We start from the raw sequence: 24,093 nt of genomic DNA, 5'->3' as shown, positions 1-24,093 counted from the left end.
CAAACAGTACGAGACTGAAAAGCCATTCAAGGGCAAAGGTTAATAAGCTTGTCTGTTGGTAATGATTAACACCTTCAAATGATTGGAAGTGATAGGGTAAATGGTCAAAATTTGATTATTTAGATAGACAGATTGGCAAGAATTTATTAACATTGGACTTGACCATGTTGTAATTAGCTTAGTTAAAGTTGTTTTTGTTTCCCCGATTACCTTAAAAACACGTTAAATGTGCAGATCTTTTCTCAAACATAAAAATAATACACATGTGGGTTTGACCCTAGCCACCGCCTTCTAACACATGGAAAAGAGGGGAAAATATGTATATAGTTTATAGTGGTATAGGTTAGATATCTATCGATTTTAGTTTTACCAATAGTTTAAAATCAATAGATATTCATTATTTTAGTTTTACTACCAGCAGTAGAATATTTTTCTGTCTTCCGTTTTCCTGCTGAGTACAATATGGTTGTCTTCAAGTCTAACGTAAATAAGTTCTTGATGAGCCATTCCATATAAGTTAACAAATTTACCGAATTTTCATTACTAATATTTACTATATTTTCCAATTTCTACTGTACACTCTTTAACCCTTATCCTTGAGTGGCCGCTTGGCCTTGATAATGTGGTGATGCCTGTGTAAAAAAAAAAAAAAAAAAAAAAAAAAATCAAATAAAAAGAAGTCAATCAAAAGAATCGCTTTTGGTATCAAAAAATAGGCACAATTTTTTTCTGATTCCGATAACCCAAAAAGTTCCGATTTTTTCGATTCCAATTCTGATAAATCGTCCCAACACTAGGTTGAATAGAATTCCTTTATAGACTATTTACTCCCAAAATATATGCATAGAAAATCAATTAATCTGTTAACCATTCAAATACAAAATATATATTTACACCATGAATTGTTAAAATATTATTGATAAATATTTGAAGACATTAAAACTTTAAAGCATAAAAATTTCTACCACAGAATTATGCTCTCTTATCAGCCATGAAAAAACAGAATATAAATATATATATATATATATATATATATATATATATATAAATAAACTAGCAGGTCACCTGGTATTGCCCGGTCATAAAATATCCATAAATATTATATTTTAATACAGAATTCTTATTTATTATAAATAGAAATACTGCAGGTATTAAACAAAAAGTTTTAAAAAAAAAAAAAAAAAAAAAAAACGAAAGAAACTGAAACACGTGCATGCAAATATTATGTTTTTCTAAACAGTTCACTTCTTGTAAGTAAAAAAAAAAAACATACTCGAGCTGAGCTAAAGACCGAGTCAAGTATGATAACCATTATGCCAGCTTGACGCAATCTTTAAAAAAGTGTTTTCAAACCTACTTATTCTTAACATAAGTAATCTGTCATGTGAACAAGTCACACATGTGCATTCATGAAACAGTTAACAAAAAAAACTTTGATGATCCCCCAAGTACCAATTTTTTCACATTAGATATCCTTTTTTTCTAGTTGAAAACCAATTAAAAAGTTTTCCACCTGTCTGAATACCTTATATACCAAATTTAAAGACTCTAGATAAAAAATTTGTTGAGTATATATAGGTTGAGAAGTGTCCACTTCACACACACACTTCCATGTTGATAGATATACTCACAGATGTACCTGGCATTGCCCGGTATTAAACGTAACGTTAAATTCCTTTTAAAAAAAATAAAATAAAAAAGAAAAACAACGGAAAGAAACTAAAACATGTGCATGCGAGTATTATGGTTTTTCTAAACAGTTCACTTCTTGTAAGTAAAAAAAAAAAAAAAATACTCAAGCTAGGATCAAAACCAAAACCTAAAGACAGTGAGTCAAGTATGATAGCCATTAGACCAGCTTGCCATGATCTTTAAAAAGTGTTTTCAAATCTTGTGAAAAAGTTGACAAACAAAAATCTAATGACCTTCAAGTACCAATTTTTTAATTTTGACACCTGAGCAGCTCTTTTTTTCTTGATGCAAACCGATTAAAAGGTTTTCTTCATGTCTGACTATCCTATATACCAAATTTCAAGTCTGTAGATCAAAAATTTGTTGAGTATATAGAGTGAGAAGTGTCCTTATACATACACATTTTCACTTTTATATATATCATATGCAGTGATAAATATTAAAGCAGCCCATCTTCCAGACACTGGAGATTGTATTGTCAGTGTAATCAATACTAATACAATTGCGAATTAAAGCCAGTAAGCTAAATATGTAATGAACATTATACCTGGTATGTATGCATAATTTATCCAGACTCAAAAATGGTAAGGTCCACAATATTTATTTGATTTAGGCCAGTGGTCCACAATATTTATTTGATTTAGGCCATTGGTCCACAATATTTGATTTAGGCCAGTGGTCCACAATATTTATTTGATTTAGGCCAGTGGTCCACAATATTTATTTGATTTAGGCCAGTGGTCCACAATATTTATTTGATTTAGGCCAATGGTCCACAATATTTATTTGATTTAGGCCAATGGTCCACAATATTTATTTGATTTAGGCCAGTGGTCCACAATATTTATTTGATTTAGGCCAGTGGTCCACAATATTTATTTGATTTAGGCCAGTGGTCCACAATATTTATTTGATTTAGGCCAATGGTCCACAATATTTGATTTAGGCCAGTGGTCCATAATATTTATTTGATTTAAGCCAGTGGTCCACAATATTTGATTTAGGCCAGTGGTCCACAATATTTATTTGATTTAGGCCAATGGTCCACAATATTTATTTGATTTAGGCCAGTGGTCCACAATATTTGATTTAGGCCAGTGGTCCACAATATTTATTTGATTTAGGCCAGTGGTCCACAATATTTATTTGATTTAGGCCAGTGGTCCACAATATTTATTTGATTTAGGCCAGTGGTCCACAATATTTATTTGATTTAGGCCAATGGTCCACAATATTTATTTGATTTAGGCCAATGGTCCACAATATTTATTTGATTTAGGCCAGTGGTCCACAATATTTATTTGATTTAGGCCAGTGGTCCACAATATTTATTTGATTTAGGCCAATGGTCCACAATATTTATTTGATTTAGGCCAGTGGTCCACAATATTTGATTTAGGCCAGTGGTCCATAATATTTATTTGATTTAAGCCAGTGGTCCACAATATTTATTTGATTTAGGCCAGTGGTCCACAATATTTATTTGATTTAGGCCAGTGGTCCACAATATTTATTTGATTTAGGCCAGTGGTCCACAATATTTATTTGATTTAGGCCAGTGGTCCATAATATTTATTTGATTTAGGCCAGTGGTCCACAATATTTGATTTAGGCCAGTGGTCCACAATATTTATTTGATTTAGGCCAGTGGTCCACAATATTTATTTGATTTAGGCCAGTGGTCCACAATATTTATTTGATTTAGGCCAGTGGTCCACAATATTTATTTGATTTAGGCCAATGGTCCACAATATTTATTTGATTTAGGCCAATGGTCCACAATATTTATTTGATTTAGGCCAGTGGTCCACAATATTTATTTGATTTAGGCCAGTGGTCCACAATATTTATTTGACTTAGGCCAATGGTCCACAATATTTATTTGATTTAGGCCAGTGGTCCACAATATTTGATTTAGGCCAGTGGTCCATAATATTTATTTGATTTAAGCCAGTGGTCCACAATATTTATTTGATTTAGGCCAGTGGTCCACAATATTTATTTGATTTAGGCCAGTGGTCCACAATATTTATTTGATTTAGGCCAGTGGTCCACAATATTTATTTGATTTAAGCCAGTGGTCCATAATATTTATTTGATTTAAGCCAGTGGTCCACAATATTTATTTGATTTAGGCCAGTGGTCCACAATATTTATTTGATTTAGGCCAGTGGTCCACAATATTTATTTGATTTAGGCCAGTGGTCCACAATATTTATTTGATTTAAGCCAGTGGTCCATAATATTTATTTGATTTAAGCCAGTGGTCCACAATATTTATTTGATTTAGGCCAGTGGTCCACAATATTTATTTGATTTAGGCCAGTGGTCCACAATATTTATTTGATTTAGGCCAGTGGTCCACAATATTTATTTGATTTAGGCCAGTGGTCCACAATATTTATTTGATTTAGGCCAGTGGTCCACAATATTTATTTGATTTAGGCCAGTGGTCCACAATATTTATTTGATTTAGGCCAGTGGTCCACAATATTTATTTGATTTAGGCCAGTGGTCCACAATATTTATTTGATTTAGGCCAGTGGTCCACAATATTTATTTGATTTAAGCCAGTGGTCCACAATATTTATTTGATTTAGGCCAGTGGTCCACAATATTTATTTGATTTAGGCCAGTGGTCCACAATATTTATTTGATTTAGGCCAGTGGTCCACAATATTTATTTGATTTAGGCCAGTGGTCCACAATATTTATTTGATTTAAGCCAGTGGTCCATAATATTTATTTGATTTAAGCCAGTGGTCCACAATATTTATTTGATTTAGGCCAGTGGTCCACAATATTTATTTGATTTAGGCCAGTGGTCCACAATATTTATTTGATTTAGGCCAGTGGTCCACAATATTTATTTGATTTAGGCCAGTGGTCCACAATATTTATTTGATTTAAGCCAGTGGTCCATAATATTTATTTGATTTAAGCCAGTGGTCCACAATATTTATTTGATTTAGGCCAGTGGTCCACAATATTTATTTGATTTAGGCCAGTGGTCCACAATATTTATTTGATTTAGGCCAGTGGTCCACAATATTTATTTGATTTAGGCCAGTGGTCCACAATATTTATTTGATTTAGGCCAGTGGTCCACAATATTTATTTGATTTAGGCCAGTGGTCCACAATATTTATTTGATTTAAGCCAGTGGTCCATAATATTTATTTGATTTAAGCCAGTGGTCCACAATATTTATTTGATTTAGGCCAGTGGTCCACAATATTTATTTGATTTAGGCCAGTGGTCCACAATATTTATTTGATTTAGGCCAGTGGTCCACAATATTTATTTGATTTAGGCCAGTGGTCCACAATATTTATTTGATTTAAGCCAGTGGTCCACAATATTTATTTGATTTAGGCCAGTGGTCCACAATATTTATTTGATTTAGGCCAGTGGTCCACAATATTTATTTGATTTAGGCCAGTGGTCCACAATATTTATTTGATTTAAGCCAGTGGTCCATAATATTTATTTGATTTAAGCCAGTGGTCCACAATATTTATTTGATTTAGGCCAGTGGTCCACAATATTTATTTGATTTAGGCCAGTGGTCCACAATATTTATTTGATTTAGGCCAGTGGTCCACAATATTTATTTGATTTAGGCCAGTGGTCCACAATATTTATTTGATTTAAGCCAGTGGTCCACAATATTTATTTGATTTAGGCCAGTGGTCCACAATATTTATTTGATTTAGGCCAGTGGTCCACAATATTTATTTGATTTAGGCCAGTGGTCCACAATATTTATTTGATTTAAGCCAGTGGTCCACAATATTTATTTGATTTAGGCCAGTGGTCCACAATATTTATTTGATTTAGGCCAGTGGTCCACAATATTTATTTGATTTAGGCCAGTGGTCCACAATATTTATTTGATTTAAGCCAGTGGTCCACAATATTTATTTGATTTAGGCCAGTGGTCCACAATATTTATTTGATTTAGGCCAGTGGTCCACAATATTTATTTGATTTAGGCCAGTGGTCCACAATATTTATTTGATTTAAGCCAGTGGTCCATAATATTTATTTGATTTAAGCCAGTGGTCCACAATATTTATTTGATTTAGGCCAGTGGTCCACAATATTTATTTGATTTAGGCCAGTGGTCCACAATATTTATTTGATTTAGGCCAGTGGTCCACAATATTTATTTGATTTAGGCCAGTGGTCCACAATATTTATTTGATTTAGGCCAGTGGTCCACAATATTTATTTGATTTAGGCCAGTGGTCCACAATATTTATTTGATTTAGGCCAGTGGTCCACAATATTTATTTGATTTAGGCCAGTGGTCCACAATATTTATTTGATTTAAGCCAGTGGTCCACAATATTTATTTGATTTAGGCCAGTGGTCCACAATATTTATTTGATTTAGGCCAGTGGTCCACAATATTTATTTGATTTAGGCCAGTGGTCCACAATATTTATTTGATTTAAGCCAGTGGTCCATAATATTTATTTGATTTAAGCCAGTGGTCCACAATATTTATTTGATTTAGGCCAGTGGTCCACAATATTTATTTGATTTAGGCCAGTGGTCCACAATATTTATTTGATTTAGGCCAGTGGTCCACAATATTTATTTGATTTAGGCCAGTGGTCCACAATATTTATTTGATTTAGGCCAGTGGTCCACAATATTTATTTGATTTAAGCCAGTGGTCCACAATATTTATTTGATTTAGGCCAGTGGTCCACAATATTTATTTGATTTAGGCCAGTGGTCCACAATATTTATTTGATTTAGGCTAGTGGTCCACAATATTTATTTGATTTAAGCCAGTGGTCCATAATATTTATTTGATTTAAGCCAGTGGTCCACAATATTTATTTGATTTAGGCCAGTGGTCCACAATATTTATTTGATTTAGGCCAGTGGTCCACAATATTTATTTGATTTAAGCCAGTGGTCCATAATATTTATTTGATTTAGGCCAGTGGTCCACAATATTTATTTGATTTAGGCCAGTGGTCCACAATATTTATTTGATTTAGGCCAGTGGTCCACAATATTTATTTGATTTAGGCCAGTGGTCCACAATATTTATTTGATTTAGGCCAGTGGTCCACAATATTTATTTGATTTAGGCCAGTGGTCCACAATATTTATTTGATTTAGGCCAGTGGTCCACAATATTTATTTGATTTAGGCCAGTGGTCCACAATATTTATTTGATTTAGGCCAGTGGTCCACAATATTTATTTGATTTAGGCCAGTGGTCCACAACCTGAAACAATTTGAGAATCATTGCTCTAACATGATGCAATTGACTATTTTGAATCTAAACTATTTCTTCCCATCCCTTCACTGTTCAGGTCTCTAGGTGCTGGAAATCTTTCTACCCTTATAGTTTATTACTGCTAGACTTTTTTTCTTTTTTTTTTTTACATAGGCACAACCACTTATCAAGGCTCAGCGATCACTCGAAGATAAGGGTTAAGAGTGTACAGTAGTAAATTGAATAATAAATCATTAGTAATGGAAATTCGGTAAATTTGTTAACTTAAGTGAAACGGCTCAAGAACTTGTTTACGTTGGACTTGAAAACAATCAGATTGTAGTCAGCTGGAAAGCAGGAAAACGGAAGACAGTTCCACAGGCGTGCAGTTCTAAGAAAGAAGCTTTGTTCATGGAATCTATGTTTAGGTCTAGGCACAGATAAAGAGTGGGGGGAATTATTGATAGTGTTTTCAGCTAGACTAGTGTTTCTTGTGAAAGTTTGGCGAGGGGGGACCATAGATTGAAGCTCAGTCGAGCACTTGCCATGAAAATAACAATAAAGCAGAGACAAGCTCGCAACATCTCTTCTGTGAGATAGAGGTTGCAGGGAAGAGAAAAGGACATCTCCTACAACTTTGGAATTCCCTCCTTGTTTTCTGCTTCTCTGACTGAACTAAACTGTAGAAGTTTAAATGGTAATGTGAACAGACTTCTCGTTGTTCAACTCCTCACAGTCCCTTGTTTAACAAGATCTAAAATAGTAGCCCCTTAGGCTCCAAGTGGCAATATGATGAGTATTAAATAGAGTAGAGTAGAAAAAAAAAAAATATATATATATATATATATATATATATATAGCATGCATATTTAGGCAGTACTTTTTCATTTAAACAAACATTGTTAAAAACAACAGAGAGCTTTGTAAATGCTGTAATATGTTTACAGAAAAAAACATAACTGCCCCTCGTCCGAAGTTAGAGAAATTTTAGTCAGCAACACACAAATAATACACCATGAAACCAACATTAAAAAATAAAAACATTTTGGAAGCGAAATCAGAAACTTGTCCTAAATATGGTTACATACCAATCTAGCCAAAACATTTTAAAACGCCTATTGTAATGCCTCCCTGTTTCTGATCCTGCCCTCACCTGATAACTGGACACTCCCTCCCTCTCCACTGGGCACAAATGGCTTTGCACGCATAAACCATTATGACTGCTTGTGACTGCTACTAAGCACCCTCAGCACAACCAAATCTTACACATTCTCCTGACGATGTCTTGACGAAAGACAAAAAAAATCGCAAAATGCTTTGAAGAAAAAAACCCTATGGGACATCTATTAATATCTTTGATCTATACATAATAAACATCAGAAAAATTGAAAACATAAAATGTATAACTAAACAAAAGCTCTATACAGTTTTTTGCAAGGCTCGCTGTTTGTTTGTAAACAAGTGGTTTGAGCACTATAATGAATGTGTTTAAAATGGACATTTGTTGAGGTTATTTATGGGCGCCGCTCTCGTGGGTCGATGGGTAGAATTGCTGACTCAATGCGATTGTTCTAGGTTCAATCCTCGGCTTGGGAGACATGCTAGTCTAGCCGCACTGATGAGTTGTGATAAAACGAATAGTATGTGGATGAATATATATGTATATATATATAGTCATCCACATACAGTACTGTTTCGCTGTTTCACAGCTCATCAGTGCGGCTAGACAGGCAACTACCTCAAGCCAGGATTGAGGCCCGAACGTTTGTACGGCAGTCAAGGCTCCTAACCATTACGCTATTGGTGGTTGCTTGAACGAGTAGTGAGTTTTAACGATGTTTTGATATCGTTCGAAATACCTCCGCTCGATTTGTTTACACAAAGAGCGTCGCTTATATGCTAATGGTAATTCGTGTTTCACTTCTCAATATGCTCAACTCAAGGTGAGGAGCACTATATATATATATAAATCTTCAGTTATTAAAAAGACAATCACACACACACTTGCTAAATTATATTGGAAAATATTTTGTTGAATAAACGTCTATGGCATGTTAAAACAATGATTCAATATAGAAGCATATTTAAAAACAACAAATACTTTTCAAAGTAAAGACAACCATTGTCCATGATTTTTGCTAACGATCTACAAGTCCCGACATTTGGTCAAAGTATCTCTTGTTCAGCATTGAATAGGACATGTTTTTTTTTACAGGCTTCTACAAGTTTGTTGAAAGACTCAAGTTTGTGACCCTTCATAAAATGATACATTGATTTGAAAAAACCATTAAATGGGGCACCTACGGACTAGATATGGCAGAACTGAAAAATTTCTTTTGCATCAAATCTTTTTTGACGTTCATAGATTAAATCCATTGCTCGTTCTGATTCTTGTTCTATCGCCCTAAACACTTTTTAGCGCCGGAAGCTATTCTCTATCTCTACAAATCTACTACAAGACCATATATGGGGTACTGTCGTCATATTAAAACTGGTGAATCTGTCCTGTTTGAGGGTGCTTGATAAAGTGTAAAAATATATCCGTAATTTAATTGACCTCACCCTTTTTTCTACAACTTTTCTTTCAAACACATGATGCTGCTTGTCTTTTCTGTAAATACTATTACGGCGTGTTCTTTAGAATTATCGGCACTTCTACACTATTAGGATGAAATTTTGTAGTTTCCAGATAAAAAACAATGGTTTCTACTGATTTTTTTTTGTCAATTCTAGTAAGTTACAATATTAGCTTCCAAATTATGCAGTCAATATTACCTGAATATTACTGAATTATTAAAAACAAAAACAAAACAACTAATCATGTTAGCAGGTGAAAAATTGCAGCTATCTTCTTTAAATCGAAACAGAAAATTACCTCCCTTTTGAATTATCCTGTGTCCTATGATCGTTTTCATCAAATTCTATTTTTTTATTTTCTTTAATAATTTTCTACCTTATCGATTTTTGTAATTTTTGGATATAGTCATCTTAAAAATATGAAGAATATGTAGATACCATTGTTTTCATGTGAAATTTAGTTTTACGATTTCCGAAATTTCGTCCCAATAGTGTAAAAGCGCTGAATTATCTTATCTACTCCCTGCTTCCTTTGTTTCAGCTCATTTGACTTTTTTTTTTTTTTTTTTTACATAGGCATAACCACTTATTAAGGCCCAGAGACCACTCGAGGATAAGGGTTAGTCTAGTGGTTTCCATTAATTCATCGTTTTGATATCTCATTGTAATACAACTTCATATTCCAATAGCTTCTTTTTAAAAAATGTAGGTTTGTGGAACTCTAGCTGTAGACTGTTTTCCTCCTATTTATAGGCGATCTTTTCAAGATTAAGGCCATAGACCTCTCATATTTTTTTATAATAATTATCTTTTGCTCTTTGTTAGCTCCTTGCATCAGGTAGCTTCTCACCTTGTCTGGAGCAATTTTCATTAAAAAAAACAAAAAAAAAACAAAGAACTGTCACATTGTCCAATTCTTCCGTCTTGTTGTGAATATTTCTAGTGGTATGTGGTTTTGTATCAAGTGCAACTGAATTGAAATCTGACAATGTTGCATTCATGATTTTAACGCAAGTATAAGGTTTTCGTAAACCAAGCAAAACAAAAAGGTGAAATAAATGCAATACTTACTGCAGTCAAAATGAATACTTTCAGAAAAGGGAACATCACCATCCAACTAGAAAAGAAAGTAGACTTTTTTTTAGTAAAGTGAAGCAAAAGTGAATTGCTTTTATGTCTTCAATAATTAAAATTTTTCTTCATGAGGAGATTTATATGTGGATCTTTTGTGTTTTTTTTTATTTTTGAACTTGGCATAAGAGATTCCATAGTCTGCAACTTTATCCATCAGGTCAATTATACTCCCCATACTAATTAATCATAAGTACAAATACTTCTTTTTACAAGCTACTACTTAGTAAAACCAAAAGCCACTCAAGGATAAGGGTTAATGATGAAGATGATGAGGAATAAAAATGAAGAATAGAACAAAATTTGATTACGAGGATGCTTTATGACGTTCAAATGATTAGAAAAAATAAAGAGTGGGGGGGGGGGATAAAAATAAGGAACATTACAAAACATGTACAGTGCTACAAAATAAAACCGGTGTTGCATTAACCCTGAGCGGACTATGCCGAATTCCTCCAAAGGAATATCAAATTCACAAGCACTTCTCAGCCACACGTATATCTCGATCATGGGAAGAGGAGATAGATCACCTAGCATTCCCAAATGGTCACTCATCTGCTACTGGCCATGCTCCATTCCGTTTAACTTCAGTACTCTAATAAGAACCAGTGTATCAACACAATTATTTCACATATTAAAAAATGTAAAAAATACATTAGATAAATGTGTAATTCTGAAAGTCCCCTCGCAAGGAGAGGGGAGGGCCGTTTTTCTCCCACATTAAACTGACCTTGTGTCACATCTTGCTACCATGCAAGGAACATAATTAAAATGAATTTTTTCAGTTTCTCCTCATGCCAGGTGGAGAATTCTTGGCACATTTTGATTATAGTATCTGGTTTGCATGGGGCCTGACTTTTATCTGAACTAGGTTTGGTTCAGTTTGGTCATCATTCCAAACATTACCACTTCCTTTGAGAGGTGAATTCGTTTCTTGCCTGATGTAGAAGGCATCCCTACGAAGGAATACTGACAAGTTTGTTCATGGTTATTTTTGTACCTTTTCAGAATGGCTCATACTGTTGGAGTTGTGTGTGATGATGGGTTTTCCAACCTAATACTTCCTCCCTGGATCCATGGTTATAAATTGTACATTTTAATACTTAAAAAAAAAAAAAAAAAAAAAAAAAAGGGAGATTACTTACCTTGCAGACTTCAGCTTCAAGAAGTTGCTGACTGGCATTTTGCTGAGTTTTGCTGAAAAACAAAACAATGACAGTGAATCTCAAAGAAGACATAAAAATATTCAGGAAATATTTTGAAAATGGAAATGTGTAAAAATAGTCTAATAGCTTTTCTTTTTGTTCCGAAAATAATTTTTGAAAATGAGGTTTTGGAGAACCAGTTTTTCTAATGAGCAAAAGAATATAGAACACGTCCAGGTCATTTTTTTTTTTTTTTATTGTGGCTGCGTAGCTCTAAAAAGTCAGCAGTATAGCCCCCTGTTCGAAAAGTTTTGGAACACCTGAATTAGACAATCTCTCGGTTGATGGTAAAAAGTGGAATCATAAAGTTTACAATGATCTGACACTGATTCAATCCACTTTTTTATTAACATATGCGGCTCCTCTAAAACTCTCGAGAATTCTAATGATTCATAGATTTGCGTAATATTTAAATGGTGATGATACATATATTTATATTGAAAAGACAAAAACAGGTTAAATAGTATAAAATATCGAGATTTCAAACTTTTATTGCTGCTTTGTACATCTCCGGGTACTGACCCTCAATAAGTGAAACAGGAGCTTTAAATATGCATGGATTATTTTTATAGAGCATCTATTTACTTCCTTCATGTCTCTATATGGCTAGATTAGTTATTTTCAGTCTGAAGCTATTAGAAAAAACATCAAGTTTGAAAATTAAAAAAATAAGAATATTACATAGAATATTGGACATGTAATGCACTTAGAAAAAAGGTTTATTAAAATCAGTACACAAAAAACTGAAAAAGTCAGAATTTTGAGTACCAAATTATTAGCAGGATTCTGGGTGTTTAAATTTCATATCAAATCTTGTTCAGTGAATATTCAAAAAAAAAAATAAATAAATTAAAAAAAAAAAAAAATGTAAATGAGATGTACAAGGTTTTCAAAGTCATTTATTTTTAAATTTTAATAAAATCCAAATTATATTTCTGATAAAACTTACACACAATGAGAAATACATATACATATATATATATATATGAGGAGCGTGCAATAAGTAACGCCCCTGACCCACTTCTAGCTGTCTGATCTAGCTGAAATTTTGCATGTGCAATGATTTATATCTCTACGGGTTATGTGGCAAATTACAGCTCTGAATTAATTGTGGTTTCTGTTTTACAGGTGTTTGAACTGAGTCAGGTGTGAAATGGAGCCTGTTGAATGTCGAGCAGTGATCCGGTTTTTGTATTTGAAAAGACGCACACCACAGGAGACTTTTGATGAAATGAAAGAAACTTATGGTGATAATGCCCCATCATATGACCTTGTAAAATGTTGGCATCGTGAATTCAAACATGGCCGGAAGTCTGTGGAAACAGCTCCCAGACCTGCCCCCCCCCCTTTCTGCCATTGATGAGGCATCTGTCCGTCAAGTTGAGGCTGCCATTTTGGAAGATCGGTGCATTACTATTTGCCAAATAGCCCAAGATGTCAAGATTAGTACAGGGTCTGTGGAAACTATCATTTATGACCATTTGCATATGCCATAGGTGTCTGCCAGATGGATTCCCAGGTTGCTCACACCATTCCAGAAGCGAGAACATGTCGAGCGCTCGAGGATGAATTTGGAGATGTGCCAAGAAGATGAGTCAAAGTTTTTCAAAAGACTGATTACACAGGATGAAACCTGGGTCCATCACTATGATCCAGAGACCAAAGCCCAGTCAATGCAGTGGAAGCACTTGGACTCACCACCTCCAAAGAAAGCAAGGATGCAGCCCTCTGCTGGCAAGGTCATGCTCACAGTCTTCTGAGACCAGGACGGAGTAGTGATGACAGATTTCCTGGCAAAGGCTACCACAATTACAGGAGCCTATTATGCTTCACTTTTGAGGAAATTTAAGGGAGCTATCAAAATCAAGAGGTGGGGCAAGATCAGCAAAGGTACCCTTCTCCTGCAGGACAACACTCCGGTTCATAACTCGCATGTCGCCCGATCAGAAGCACGGGCGTGTGGTTATGAAATCCTCCCCCATCCTCCCTACTCTCCTGGCCTTGCACCCTCCGACTTTCACCTCTTCCCAGCCATGAAATCGTTTTTGAAAGGAAAGCGTTTCCTAGATGATGCAGCCTTGATTTCTGAAGTCACGTCGCAGAGCAAATATGTGTTTTAGTTTTTTATTATTTTTTCAGATGTTGGACCATGTTTATGATCCAACAGCCTCGTCAGACCTTACAGAAGCCTTCTGTAAGGTCTGCCGAGGCTGTTTAATTGTAAACATGGTCCAACATCTGGAACATATGTAACCGAACAGATAAAACGGTAATAAAAAAATCTATCAAATTTTAGTAATTCAATAAATTTAAAAATTTATGACATGAAAGGGTTAAATTTCAAATCAAAAGATTTTTTATTATTATATTTAAGACAAAGGAATATATTTGAAATATAACTCCTTATCCTATAGGATTTCAATGTCTACCATCTCTTCAGAGGAGAAAATATTAACAAATAATTATAATGGTTTACACCTTATTTGCTAAAACCAGTGAGACATGGAAAATCACAATTAAAAGGTTTTTAAGCATTTAAATATCAGAGTAAGGGAAGTTAATGAAAAGGATATAGAATTTCACATGTTAAATTCTATATCCTTTTCATTAACTTTCCTTACTCTATATACTCCCCATTAGTTTTTTTTTTTTTTTTGGTTTCCTTATGGGATGATCATCTTTAGTTAACTATTATGTGTAATCATATTCATGCAGATATTCTACATGATTTATATTTGCGTAAAATGGTAAACACAAACCTTTTTCTATATATATATATATTTATGTATGCGTATATATATTTGTTTAAAAAATTTTGCCTACTAAACTCCTCTGTCAGTTTTTGGTCTATAGACATGAAACTTTATATATAGGGTATTCGAACCCATACAAAACTTTATATTCAAGTTTTAGCCAGGGAAAATCGGTGCAAAAGTGTGAAAATTAAAAAAATGAAATTTGACAGGTGAAGGTCGAACGACGGCATTACGAATATGCATGCGTAACATAGTAGCTATTGATTCATGCTTTAATTTTTAGCTTTGCAGCAAACATTTCTTCATAGCTCAGGCATTAACGTCAAATGAAAAAGTAAATCGGTGGTGGAATGAGAGTCATTTTTTTTTTTTTTTACTTTTAAAATCATTACCAGATATTGGGTCCAATATAATCTATATATTGATACGATAGCGCGTGTGTTCTTTTGTGTGTCACGCTTATATCCAGGTCGTTTAATTGTTATGTCCTTCTATTTCTTGTCATAAATAATTTTACCAAGAATTCTTCATAAGCTTTGGTTTAGACTATAGCTGATGGCATTTAAATCATCTATTTTTTTTATAAATAATTTTATCAAGAATTCTTCATAAGTTTTGGTTTCAGTTTCGATTATGGCTGAAGAAACTCAAGTTATATATATATATATATATATATATACACATATTTTGTTCATAAATTTTTATTTCGATTTTGATTCAAGCTAACATACCCAAGTCATACCGATATATTTTTTATTGTTGAAATTGCAACTTTATAATATATAAAAATCGATAGAACATTAACTCTATAATATACAAAATCTGCAAGAATTAAAATATCATATTTAAGCGTACTTTACGACTGGGCTTTACTGGGCATTCGTGCTAGCTTAGATAAATACTTTTGCAGTTTTAACAAAAAAGCTGCAATAATATCAGAGCGTCTCCATTTACACTGAACATCTACAGAATGCCAACATCAATATATTACGTATGAATGAGTCCCCTGTGGAATTTCCATAGGTCCCGCTAGTATATTAATAAATACGAAATCTGCATTAATCAAAATATCATATGTAAGCGTATTTTATGAGCGGTCTGCTAGTATATATATTAAAAATGCATGTCATTCAACCTAATGTCCCGTAATTGGCACACATTTCTGAAAATGACTTACAAATGATTGTATCAAATTTCCAGAGCTATTCTTAAATTTTCTTCTTCAATAAATGACCACAACTATGTACATCATACAGATTTTTCTTTATTTTTGCCTTTTAATATAGGGGCAATTCTGGATAAGAACCAAGTGTTGCAGTAAAGCAAATTTGGTTATTGTCAAGTTTGTCAACTCTTTTACTTCTGGTTTCTGCTGTCCATTTGGCTGTATAATTATACGGTCAAAGAAAACCATTCTTAACATGGAAAGAGGAGGACGAAAAGAAAAAGCACTTTTAAGCTATTAATGGAAATTTGTAGGTATTACAAAACATAAATCTCGCGAGTTTGAATTATTGAGTTATCTCCCTTTATTTGGCTTTTGTTTTAGATTGTTCGAAAACAATCTAAAACAAAAACAAAACAAACAATGGCAGATAAAACAGACACTTTTCGGTTACTCATAAAATTTGGTTTTCTTGATCCATTTATGTGATTTTTTGAAATATGGTAGTTTCATTTCGTCACTGCTATATATATCACACAGATTTTTCTTTACTTTTGTTTTTTAATACAGGAAGAATTTTGAACAAGAACCAAATGTTAAACAAAATGATAACATTTGAATACTGTATATCTCCTTAAAAATTAGCAATGCAAATACTTACACGTCGTAGAGCGTGACAACATGTTTGCCAGCAGAAACAGAATTAAACACAACGTAAAAGGTTTTCCCTGATGTGATGTTGGTAAGTAGTTTACTTGCCCGGCTGATCCAAACAGGTGGAGCCAACTGAAATAGATTTAAAGATATTAAACATAAAACACAGCAGGGTAAAAAAAAAATAAATAAATATTATCCATACACAATTGTTGATTGAAAAAGAGAAATTATGATAAATCTGAGGTTCTTAAAAAAAAAAAAAATTAATTTTAGAAAATGGAAAGATACCTGTAAAATATGACATAGCTAAAAAGAAGGAAATGATGGTGGGCTTGTTTGTATTGCTTTTTTTTTGTTTGTTTTTTTTATGGAAATTGCTTGAGATAAGGCATGAAGCCACTTGATGTAAAAAAAAAACTCAAGAAAAAAAAAATCGATAAATAAAATATGACTTCAGGATAAAAACAGTCAATGATAAGTGAAAGATGAGTAGGTTGCATTCTAGAAAACCGCAACTATTTCCCCTTTGTCAGAAATATTGTTCATGAAATACAAGGTTTGGTTTGGTTGTTTTTGTTTTACGGCATATCAACCTTTTTCAGGTTATTTAATGCCCAATCTAGTTATTTTGAGGAACGATTTTTAATGGAGTATATTTGTTTTTTAAGTCGGATTCTATTTAACCCATAGTTGGGACCCTAACAGGTACTACCACTCCGGGTCAGAGTGGACCTGGGAGCAATGGCAATCAAAGGGTGGCTCCACACTCCCCAAGGCCCGCAAGCTGGGGCCTCACCAACGGATATAGTTTTAGGTCATATCCAGGAGCTGAAAAACAATGACTAAATAACAAAATAAAGGAAACAAGAGTTAAATGGCTGCCAGAAGAAAACACAGGTTCACTTTCTACTCTCCTTAACAGCATATCAACCCTTTTGGGTTATTTAATGACAACTCCATTTATTTTAGTAAAAGGATTTCATGCTTCAAGTTCATATTTTTAAACATTTAAAAGATTCAATTCTACATATAGATCATTTGCAGATCAATTTCTTTTATGCGTTTATATTTCACAAGTATTTTTTCTCAGGTTGTTATCTGGGAGAGATGCACCCCTGAATAAACTCGCCTGGCAGGTAGGTGACAAGGTGGTAATCCACGTAATAGTGTACGAGTAACCAACCTCCTGCAAGATGCCTTCCTGAACCTGCATGTCAAGCACATGTTTGCCGCAGCGAATGGTGACATCTGAAGTGTGTGCGACACAAAGTTGCGCCTCATCGATCACCTAAAACACTGGGGATGGCTCAATTCTAATAAGCAAAATGTATACTTGTATCCGAGTTCTGTCAACGACGATTTCACAAGTGAACAATATGCATTTGATTTTTTTTCTTTTATACATAACACAATTTATTCAACATAGATATTAAATTTTGGGATATAAATCCACTGTCTTTAAAAATGTATCCTGATTTCCACCCGGATGTCATCAAATAATTTCTTCATAGTATAATCATTGTCGTATTTTTGTTGCACGGGAACAAAAATCGACATACTCTAACAAAGTGTTTCATTGTGTATGGGATTTGACAAGTCGCACACCATGGTGTTTCCTTCTATTCAAGAATGAATACGTGGTCAATACGGAGTCAAGAGAGGACAAACCCCTCCCTTCAAGACTTCCTAAAACCCATTTGTTACTGATGGGTTCTTTTTCGGTAGTTTTGGCTACTGTGTCAGCCTTACCAAGGAAATAATTATATCTTTTTATTTTGGGGGATTTTTCTAATGATTTTTTTGCTAAAATCAAAAACATTAATGTATGTTCCATATGTATCACAAACGTTTTCAATCTTTATTGAATCATCTTCAGATGAAAAAAAAAAACAACGAACAAAAAAGCTGGAGAAAAGAGAATCTTAAACGGTATCTGTGAAACAGGCACGTGAAGTCAGTCACATGCTGAGAGAATGTTTTCACACTGTTCCAGGAAAGATGCTAATTTAAATTCAGAATTAGTGTCACAGGATAAAATTGTATTCTGTTAAGTATTTTAAAATATAACTAGTTTCATAGGCAATATTATTATTTATATATTGTTGGGTTTTAATGAAGATAGCTTAGAATATTTAATTTTTTTTCAATTGACTTCCGAATGTATTAAATTAATGTTATTTACTAGGATTTGTCTTGTATCGGAGGGAGTAGTTATGTTTTTGTAGATGTTGGTAAATTTAACTAGAGTTTACAAGATGCATGGTGAGGTGGGGGGATAAGGTATTGCTTGTAAAACCAACGTAACTATTAGAGTAGATAGATAGAATGTATATAAAATTGAAATCTTTTATAACCACTATTCTATCCTCCCACCTAAAATAACTAATCTAAAAGAAAATTCCAAAATAAAATATTATGGTAGTTCAGAGGTAGTAATAGGGAGTGCTACCACTCTTATCAGCCTCCCTTAAAAAGCAACACAATTTTTTGGCAAGACAACGTTTGCTTATGAAGTGGGTAGAAAAAAGGAAAAGAAATGACTCACGGGTTCAATACCATGAAGACGACAATGAAGAGCCTGGGCAGGAAGTTCACTAAATCGAGGCTCAAATTCGGTAGAGATTTGCTTGATTGGCCGCTGTTCAGCATAACCATAATCCAAGTAGAAAAGATCAACATCAGTGCTGAAAAGAAGTGAAAGACATGGATCAGTTTAGGTTTCTCAATTTTTGAGATGAGGATTAGTTATTCGTATTATTTGGATTCTTCAAACTATTGTTCTCATCTTGATTGTTATTTAATGTTTCGTGGCTGACAGACAATATGGCCGTCTTCAAGTCCAATGTAATCAAGTTCTTGATGAGCTGTTCCCCTTAAGTAATCCAACTTACCAAATTTACACTTCTAATGATAACTATGATATTGTCCTTTTGACCACTGTACACTCTATAACCCTTATCCTCGAGTGGCCTCTGGGCCTTGATAAGTGGTGATTCCTTTCTAAAAAAAAAAAAAAAAAAAAGTTACTCCTGTTCCATTCGAAATTCCGTCCAAATTCCCAGAGTTCAACAATATACACCTGAAGAAGGTTGGAGGTTACATCGACCAAAACGTTGTGAAAATGACACTCAAGATGAGAACAGTAGTCCGAAGAAGCCAAATAATATGGATGCATCAGTTTAATGAAATATATCACGAAATAAATTGAGAAACAAGCAACCACTAACCAACTTTCATATTAGAAAATATTGAACGGCCTTGTGTCAGACTGGGCCAATTCAAATGCTTTCAAACAAAGGAAGAACAATCAGTCAACTCATTCATGCATGAAGTATTGCTACCTCGAAAGGATTTCATGCTTCAAGTTCATATTTTTAAACATTTAAAAGATTCAATTCTATATATAGATCATTTGCAGATCAATTTCTTTTATGCGTGTATATTTCACAAGTTTTTTTTCTCAGGTTGTTATCTGGGAGAGATGCACCCCCGAATAAGCTCGCCTGGCAGGTAGGTGACAAGGTGGTAATCCACGTAATAGTGTACGAGTAACCAACCTCCTGCAAGATGCCTTCCTTGTGCACCAATCACTGGCCTTTTCCTCTTGGATAGGACGCAAAAGAGAATTTCAACCTAACAGATTCCACACGGTTTGCCAAGCTCCTAACTCTGTTGCATCACCTCAGAGTTGCCTCCCTGTGCTTGTTTTACAAATACTTCCATATCAACATAAATATGCCAACTCACCAGACTAACAGCAAGATTCCACCTCTTTGCTGAGTGCCGAGAAGATTTTCTACTCCAACAGCTTCTTTGTCTTTGGAATTCCCATCCTACTAGCTGTTTTCTCAACAGTACAACCTAATCACATTGATACACTGGATCTCATGAGGTCATCAAAGTTGGACAACATGGAATCTGGTCACTACCAGATGAGTGACCATCTGAGAATACCAGGTGCTGTATGTAAGAGGATGTCAACCCCTCCCTACAAGAACTGCAAAACCCTAACATCATATCTCCCTTAACCCAGATTGGGGACCAACTGTGAATTTAATGAAGTCTTGATATTATCCTTTGGAGGAAGCTGGTTAGACCCACCTAGGGTGAATGCCACTGACAAATACAACAGTACTACCATACAAAAATTTAAATGCAATGTAAATAAACATCCTGCTATCCAACTTCCCATCCAGGTTGGCCCCTATAAATCTGGACTCAACCACAGTAGCCCCTTATACTTCAGCAGCAATATACCTTGTTAGAGGAGGGGATAAAACTTAAAAACAAAACTTTTTTTGTTTATTTAATGCTGAAACGAGACATTTTCATCCTGTACAATTAAGTGAACATACATTATATACAAGTATAAAGATTTTCATTGGAGATGAGGGGTGATAGAAATATGTTAAAGATTAATCCACATGCACTAATAACTTTCTTTTTCTGCTTAGATGTATGAACGCTTTATCATCATCTAATATATAAAAGGCAAAATGTATTTATGTGCATGCATGTGTGTGTGTGTGTGTGTTTGTATTCTGCCAAAAACCTTCGACAGACGCGTCGGATGGTTGGTTGGTTGTTTTACGGCATATCAACTCTTTCCAGATTATTTAATGCCAAATCCGGTGATTTTGAAGAAAATTTTTTTAATAGAATATATTTGTTTTTTGCAAGTCGGTTTCTATTTAAACCATAGTTGGGACCCTAACAGGTACTATGACTCCGGGTCAGAGTGGACCTGGGAGCAATGGCAATTAAAGGGTGGCTCCACACTTCCCAAAGCCTGCAAGCTAGGGCCTCACCATCGGATATAGTTTATGGTCATATCCAGGACGCAGACGCGTCGGATCGTAATAAAATTGTTATTGTTTTTAAGCTCGATGTTTCGGATAACAAATATAGAAAAAATTGGCAAAAAACATTAATTCTTCCACCGTCGACTGGGCCGGTTTTTTTGGGGTTTTTTTTACAAGGAGGGTTCACTTTTTTCAGCGACATTTTTGCAAGTCATTGAAACCTTGCGTCAATGATGTCGCATAAAAGATGTTATTTCGACCACCCATGACGTCACAATCGCCTTAGGCGTATCGATAAGACCGTTTGCTTTTTTTTCACCTCCTTTTCCTCCTGCACGTTATGGGTTCAAGCCTGCCTACTACTGCTAATTTTTTTTTTTTTTGCTCAACCAACACCCTTACACACACCTCTGGCCAATGCCAAAGATCCAGGCTAGTCTTCAGACAAAATCTCACCCAGCAATGAACATGCCTGTTCTTTTTTTCTCTTCTAGCATGGGATGGCGTATCCTACCTTGTGTCATACATTCTTCCACTATCTCATACATCAAGCACTCATTTTACATCCTATAATAGGATGATGACTAAAGTTAAGCAATACAGCATAATCATGTTGACACACCGGTTCTCATTGGATCATCAAAGTTAAGCAACATTGGGCCTGGCTAGTACCAAATGGGTGACCCTTTGAGAATTCTAGGCCCTGTATGTGCTCTCTGCTTACATCGGCATTGTTTTCAGTTCCCTGACCCTTCACTTGCCATTGGTATTTAACACCAACTCAGGAGAGGTGTAGTTGGAGATTGCACAACTCTTGCCACAAAAAATCCACATGCAGGCATTCCTGCAGTGGGTATCCATAGTCTGTCAATGCTGAAGAAAGCTACCATCTCATATATTCCAACCGAGAGATTTTTTTAAGATTCTAACCATCCCTTTAACTGCAATTGTCGGTATCTCTCTTGCACTTGGTTCACTTTCTATATTTGCCAGGAAGTTTTTGAAATTGTTTTTCATGAGTCCAGTTGCTTCTATAATTACTAGAATGGAGATCTTCCTAAGATTCCAATTTCTTTTTTCTCTCAGCTCTGTTTAATTCAGCATCATTCTTTATAGCTTCAAATATTTATTCATGCTGTTTAGTTGTTACATCGGGAACAATTGTTTTTTTGACTTTACAGAGAGAAAGGTAAAAAAAACAATAACATCAATGTTTGGCACATTTTTAATCAGCAAGGAGAAATAAAATTAAACAAAAACAAGATGTAAAGATCTAATGATTCATCAAAAATCAGTCTTCACATACAAAAAAAAAAAAAGTATATTCTGAATTCAAAAAAAAAAAAAAAAGTATATTCTGAATTCAAAAAAAAAAAAAAAAGTATATTCTGAATTCAAAAAAAAAAAAAAAAGTATATTCTGAATTCAAAAAAAAAAAAAAAAGTATATTCTGAATTCAAAAAAAAAAAAAAAAGTATATTCTGAATTCAAAAAAAAAAAAAAAGTATATTCTGAATTCAAAAAAAAAAAAAAAAAGTATATTCTGAATTCAAAAAAAAAAAAAAAAAGTATATTCTGAATTCAAAAAAAAAAAAAAAAGTATATTCTGAATTCAAAAAAAAAAAAAAAGTATATTCTGAATTAAAAAAAAAAAAAAAAAGTATATTCTGAATTCAAAAAAAAAAAAGTATATTCTGAATTCAAAAAAAAAAAGTATATTCTGAATTCAAAAAAAAAAAAAAGTATATTCTGAATTCAAAAAAAAAAAAAAGTATATTCTGAATTCAAAAAAAAAAAAAAGTATATTCTGAATTCAAAAAAAAAAAAAAAGTATATTCTGAATTAAAAAAAAAAAAAAAGTATATTCTGAATTCAAAAAAAAAAAGTATATTCTGAATTAAAAAAAAAAAAAAAAAGTATATTCTGAATTAAAAAAAAAAAAAAAGTATATTCTGAATTAAAAAGTATATTCTGAATTCAAAAAAAAAAAAAAGTATATTCTGAATTCAAAAAAAAAGTATATTCTGAATTCAAAAAAAAAGTATATTCTGAATTCAAAAAAAAAAAAGTATATTCTGAATTCAAAAAAAAAAAAAAAAAGTATATTCTGAATTCAAAAAAAAAAAAAAAAGTATATTCTGAATTCAACAAAAAAAAAAAGTATATTCTGAATTCAAAAAAAAAAAAGTATATTCTGAATTCAAAAAAAAAAAAAAAAGTATATTCTGAATTCAAAAAAAAAAAAAAGTATATTCTGAATTCAAAAAAAAAAAAAGTATATTCTGAATTCAAAAAAAAAAAAAGTATATTCTGAATTCAAAAAAAAAAAGTATATTCTGAATTCAAAAAAAAAAAAAAGAAGTATATTCTGAATTCAAAAAAAAAAAAAAGTATATCCTGAATTAAAAAAAAAAGTATATTCTGAATTCAAAAAAAAAAAAGGTATATTCTGAATTTTAAAAAAAAAAGTATATTCTGAATTTAAAAAAAAAAAGTATATTCTGAATTCAAAAAAAAAAAAAAAGTATATTCTGAATTCAAAAAAAAAAAAAAAAGTATATTCTGAATTCAAAAAAAAAAAAAAAAAGTATATTCTGAATTCAAAAAAAAAAAAAGTATATTCTGAATTTTAAAAAAAAAAGTATATTCTGAATTCAAAAAAAAAAAAAGTATATTCTGAATTCAAAAAAAAAAAAAAAAAAAAAAAAAAGTATATTCTGGATTCAAAAGTATATTCTGAATTCAAAAAAAAAAAAAAGTATATTCTGAATTCAAAAAAAAAAAAAAAGTAGAATTCCTCCCTTTTTTTTTTTGATTTAAATGAAAAAGCAAAATTCTGTTAAAATGTGGAAATCTCACATGCTGC

At 33.0% G+C, this 24,093-nt stretch overlaps 1 protein-coding gene across 3 annotated transcripts in view; it reads right to left on the bottom strand.

The window, feature by feature from the left end:
- LOC145246071 (uncharacterized) overlaps positions 1-24,093 on the bottom strand; it is a 114,186-nt gene that overhangs the window by 64,389 nt on the left and 25,704 nt on the right. For all 3 annotated transcript variants that reach the window (XM_080107918.1, XM_080107919.1, XM_080107917.1), the window contains exons 5-8: positions 18,971-19,109; positions 16,430-16,554; positions 11,788-11,839; positions 10,583-10,628 (exon numbers count right to left, since the gene is read on the bottom strand). In XM_080107918.1, coding sequence (XP_079964044.1) covers positions 10,583-10,628; positions 11,788-11,839; positions 16,430-16,554; positions 18,971-19,109 — 362 coding nt within the window. The remainder of the gene's footprint in view (positions 1-10,582; positions 10,629-11,787; positions 11,840-16,429; positions 16,555-18,970; positions 19,110-24,093) is intronic.

The sequence above is a fragment of the Euprymna scolopes genome, chromosome 23, assembly GCF_053919585.1.
Source record: "Euprymna scolopes isolate OS-2025 chromosome 23, ASM5391958v1, whole genome shotgun sequence".
Taxonomy (NCBI): Eukaryota; Metazoa; Mollusca; class Cephalopoda; order Sepiida; family Sepiolidae; genus Euprymna; species Euprymna scolopes.
This window is presented reverse-complemented; position numbering and strand designations above follow the sequence as displayed.